Source organism: Plodia interpunctella, chromosome 10, assembly GCF_027563975.2.
Source record: "Plodia interpunctella isolate USDA-ARS_2022_Savannah chromosome 10, ilPloInte3.2, whole genome shotgun sequence".
NCBI lineage: Eukaryota > Metazoa > Arthropoda > Insecta > Lepidoptera > Pyralidae > Plodia > Plodia interpunctella.
The window spans coordinates 113,393-117,449 of NC_071303.1; the positions used below are offsets into that span (position 1 = coordinate 113,393).

The window sequence follows — 4,057 nt, forward strand, 5'->3', positions numbered from 1 at the left end:
ATTTACTTTTTTCATCCAGCCTAACTTTTCTACACTAGCTTAAATTACCTTCATCAATTACAGGCTCTCTATTGCCGGACCGTTGCTACTATAGTCCGACGTGCTAATTCACTGAAGCGGCTTGGATCCACATTGGGGACCCTTTCTTCTGATTCGAACGAGTCTGTTCATAACCAAGATGCTGCGTCCCGTCGAACATCAAGTGCGGGCGGCGGTGGTGGACGTTCGCGAGCCGGCGCGAGGTCCATGGCGGTTTTAAATGATGCCGTACGCCATGCTACTGACGGTTTTGTCGGCATTCTGGATATGTTTGGCTTCGAAGACGCCGCTCCATCTCGCTTAGAACATCTATGCGCGAACCTCTGCGCGGAAACCATGCAGCACTTTTACAATACACACGTGTTCAAGTCTTCAGCAGAGTCATGCCGCGAGGAAGGTGTATCGTGCGCGCTTGAAGTGGATTATGTTGACAATGTACCGTGTATAGACCTTGTATCATCATTGCGAGGTGGTTTACTCGCTGCTTTGGATGCGGAGTGCGCGGCGCGTGGGACGCCTGAGCAGTATGTTACCAGAATCAAAACCGCACACAGGTAACAAATATTTTATTTCTTCAAAATCAGTAAGTCCATAGCAAGTTCTCTGTGTCAAATTAATATTCTCATCTATTACCCAGGGGTCATCCTCGCCTGGCAGAGTCCCGGCCGCCGCATCCACGTCGCTTCGCAGTTCGCCACTACGCGGGTGAGGTGTCGTACGACGCAGCAGATTTTCTAGAAGCCAATCGAGATGCAGTACCTGATGAACTATTGGCTGCATTCGATACTAGGACTTGTGAATTTGGGTTCGCTACGCATCTTTTCGGCACAGAGTTGAAGGTTAGATAAACTCAACAAAGCTTATTTTCGATTATTATTATTAATAATAATTATTATTAATAACACATAATTTAATCCTGCACGAGCAGAGATTTCTTCATAGGATTGCTGCATATACCTATATAAAACATTTACATTTATATTATTTATACTTGCGGCCCGTCCCAGCTTCACTCGGATAAAAACAATAAATTATATACCTAAACCATCCTCAGGAACCACACTATCTATCGGTGAAAATGCATCAAAATCCGTCCAGTAGCTTTATTGCGAACAGACGCGACATTGTTTTATAATATGTAAGGATATGTAGTGTAGTGTGTATATAATTAAATAGTTTAGTCGTATGTACCGCATTATTTGAAATTAAATATATATGAAAGCATTATTTTGCACCCGCATAGCATTCTCTGTAGGTATGATGCAAACACTGGGTTATAATGCTTATAGCATTAAGTCCGTCTTTTGTAATTTTATAAATTGCATTTTTGTAAAATAAATCTTACATAAATAAATAACAGTAATTGCAATCTTGCCAAAGTGCTACACTTAGGTGTAGCCTACTTTTCTTAGACAAGACCAACCACCTGTGACCGGCTGCACCTAGGTCTAGCTGCAATGATTACGGATAAATTTAGGTATACCCCAAAAAAAAGGCTACATCTAGGTTTAACCGAGACCGGCTGCACCTAGGTCTAGCCGGATAAACCTAGGTTTAGCCGCATTTTATTGCCATCGCCAGGCTCTAGCAGCGCATGGCGGCCCAGCAGGCGCCCAGTTTCGCGCTTCCCCCACCGTCGCGGCAGCCCTGGACGCCGCGCCCTCGACCCTGACCCAAGACTTTCATACGCGGCTCGACAACCTGCTCAGGACGCTGGTGCACGCTCGTCCTCACTTCGTGCGCTGTCTGCGTGCTAATGCTACAGAGACGCCCATGTTGTTCGAGCGCGCTACTGTTGCCAAACAGGTAGGAACGTTAATGAAATTCAGAGCACATTGAATCAGTTTAGAATTCCGCTTTGTGTAGAAGTTACCGAAGTCTATCTGTCGACTGGCTATAGATGAGTTTTTGTGCAAAGGCTTGTTTAAGTTCTTTATTTTCTCTCCGGAACGATCACTCTACTTTCCCGTTTAGTCTATTTTGAATATTGGTGAACTGTAACATATGAAAAATGTCCGACTGATTTATATCAGTACTAATATTAATTTATATAACTAATAATATGTACTTATGTACATATTATTAGTTTAAGTTGTCAGTCGGCCATGTCAGTTGTCGGAGGTCAACCAGAATCAAATGACAATGTCATGAACATCACATCTATCCACGATAATCAGGTGCGCGCACTACAAATTCTGGAGACAGCGCAACTGATGGCGAGCGGCTACCCGCACCGGATGCGCTTCCGTGCGTTCAGCGCGCGCTACCGTGCGTTGTGGTGGCGGGGAGGAGGCGACCGCGACTGCGGCGCGGGTTGCGCGCGCGTGCTACGGGCGGTGGCTGCAGCGGCCGCGCCGCCCGCGCCCGCTTCCCCCGCCGCTGTGCGCTGGGCGCTCGGCAAGAGGCACGTCTTTCTCAGCGAGGGGATGCGACAGGTAAACTCATATTATCGAGGTGCTGTTATCTGTATACCACACAGCCATTAAAATGAAGTATTATGAATTCTTGTGTACACACATGATACTATCAGCAGACATGTCATCAATGTTCCCTTGTCTTGACAAAAATCTTTTAACTGAATTATATTTATCGGGTGAACCATGTGTCATCTCTCAGGTGTTAGAACGAATGCGACGCGCGCGCCGGCAAGCAGCCGCGGAATGCATCCAAGCGGCATGGCGGCGGCACCGCATGCGTTCCCCCCGCGCGTCGTCGGCGACCGGCGCGCCCGCCCCGACCGCGCGCCCCCGCCCCGCGCCCATAGCCGGCACCCCCCCGCCAGACCCCACCGAGAAGTGCGACCCCGCGCTCGCCAAGCGGACTTGCTCTCTCGTCGGACTGGATCTAGTATGTGACTTTTCAATGTAGTGCTTGATGAGACATAAGGAGTAAATATACATAAGTGAAATGTCTAATGTCAATGTTTCTAAACTGGTTCATAGTCTTTTGATATGTTCTGGAATAAGTTTGGATGAGTTTTGACGAAAACACATATTTCAAAAATATATGAACATGGTACCGTCAGAATTTTTAACTCTTTATGTAGCGGTCTACAATGTGTTAATGAGGATTAATGTTCCAGCAACCAACGAACATGTTCGTTAATGGCCATCAATCTATGCGATATGCAGCGTGGAAGTAGACAGAGATATAAAGTGCATGCATGTGTCGCAGGAGCGGCCGCCGCCGCTGCCGCCGTCGCGCGCGTACACCGTGTCCGGCGGCGTGAAGCTGGGCTACCCTCAACAGCGGAGCGTGGTCGCGGAGTGGGGGGAGGAAGGGGGCTCGTTACGGCTCCATGTCGGAGACACGGTGCTGGCTGTAGGGGCCGCGAGGCGGGGACACGTCGCCGTGCAGGTAAGATATTCTTCTTCTACCTATTCTAAGACCTGTAATATACACTATGTATGCATACGAGAACATAGCGCATGCAGTGGTTCGTGCACTCGACCTGCGGTATTAAGCCAATTTCGCAGTTGTAGGTCATTGGACGGGTGAATCTAGCAGTGCCCCCGCTAAGTCGAGCGCGAAGCAAACACTGCCACCTTTATAGGAACCATTTCGGCGTATTTTCTTGTCTCTATTGGAGAACCACTGGATAACATACATAAAAATCTACAGCAGAATCTCAAAATTTAAAACTTGATCATATATTATATTTCTGAATTAGTTAGGATTAGGATGCATATAAGTACTGCAAAGTCAAAGTCAGATGAGATGAGATTATCTGCTGAAACGGCATTTAGCAAAGAAGTTTAATTCCCATCAAAAACATTCTGTAAAAAACTAACCCTCGTATTTGAAAAATATACATATACTAAAAATTAATGAAATCTCTAGGTAAAAACTAAGCCTAGTCTAAGGTGAACTTAGATTTTATGTGACTTGGTCGTTGTCTTCTATCTATTAACACGAATTATAAGAATGTTTTAGATGGGATAAAAATGTACAATCTTGAAATCCTCCGTACGAAGCCCTCCGGCACGAATCAAACTGTACGTTTTGCCGTTGGTTTCAG

At 46.3% G+C, this 4,057-nt stretch overlaps 1 protein-coding gene across 5 annotated transcripts in view; it reads left to right on the plus strand.

The window, feature by feature from the left end:
* dachs overlaps window positions 1–4,057 on the plus strand; it is a 32,508-nt gene that overhangs the window by 27,188 nt on the left and 1,263 nt on the right. For all 5 annotated transcript variants that reach the window (XM_053750958.2, XM_053750955.2, XM_053750957.2 and 2 more), the window contains 6 exons: window positions 64–593; window positions 677–878; window positions 1,621–1,845; window positions 2,217–2,474; window positions 2,656–2,886; window positions 3,214–3,396. In XM_053750958.2, the coding sequence (XP_053606933.1) occupies window positions 64–593; window positions 677–878; window positions 1,621–1,845; window positions 2,217–2,474; window positions 2,656–2,886; window positions 3,214–3,396 (1,629 nt within the window). The remainder of the gene's footprint in view (window positions 1–63; window positions 594–676; window positions 879–1,620; window positions 1,846–2,216; window positions 2,475–2,655; window positions 2,887–3,213; window positions 3,397–4,057) is intronic.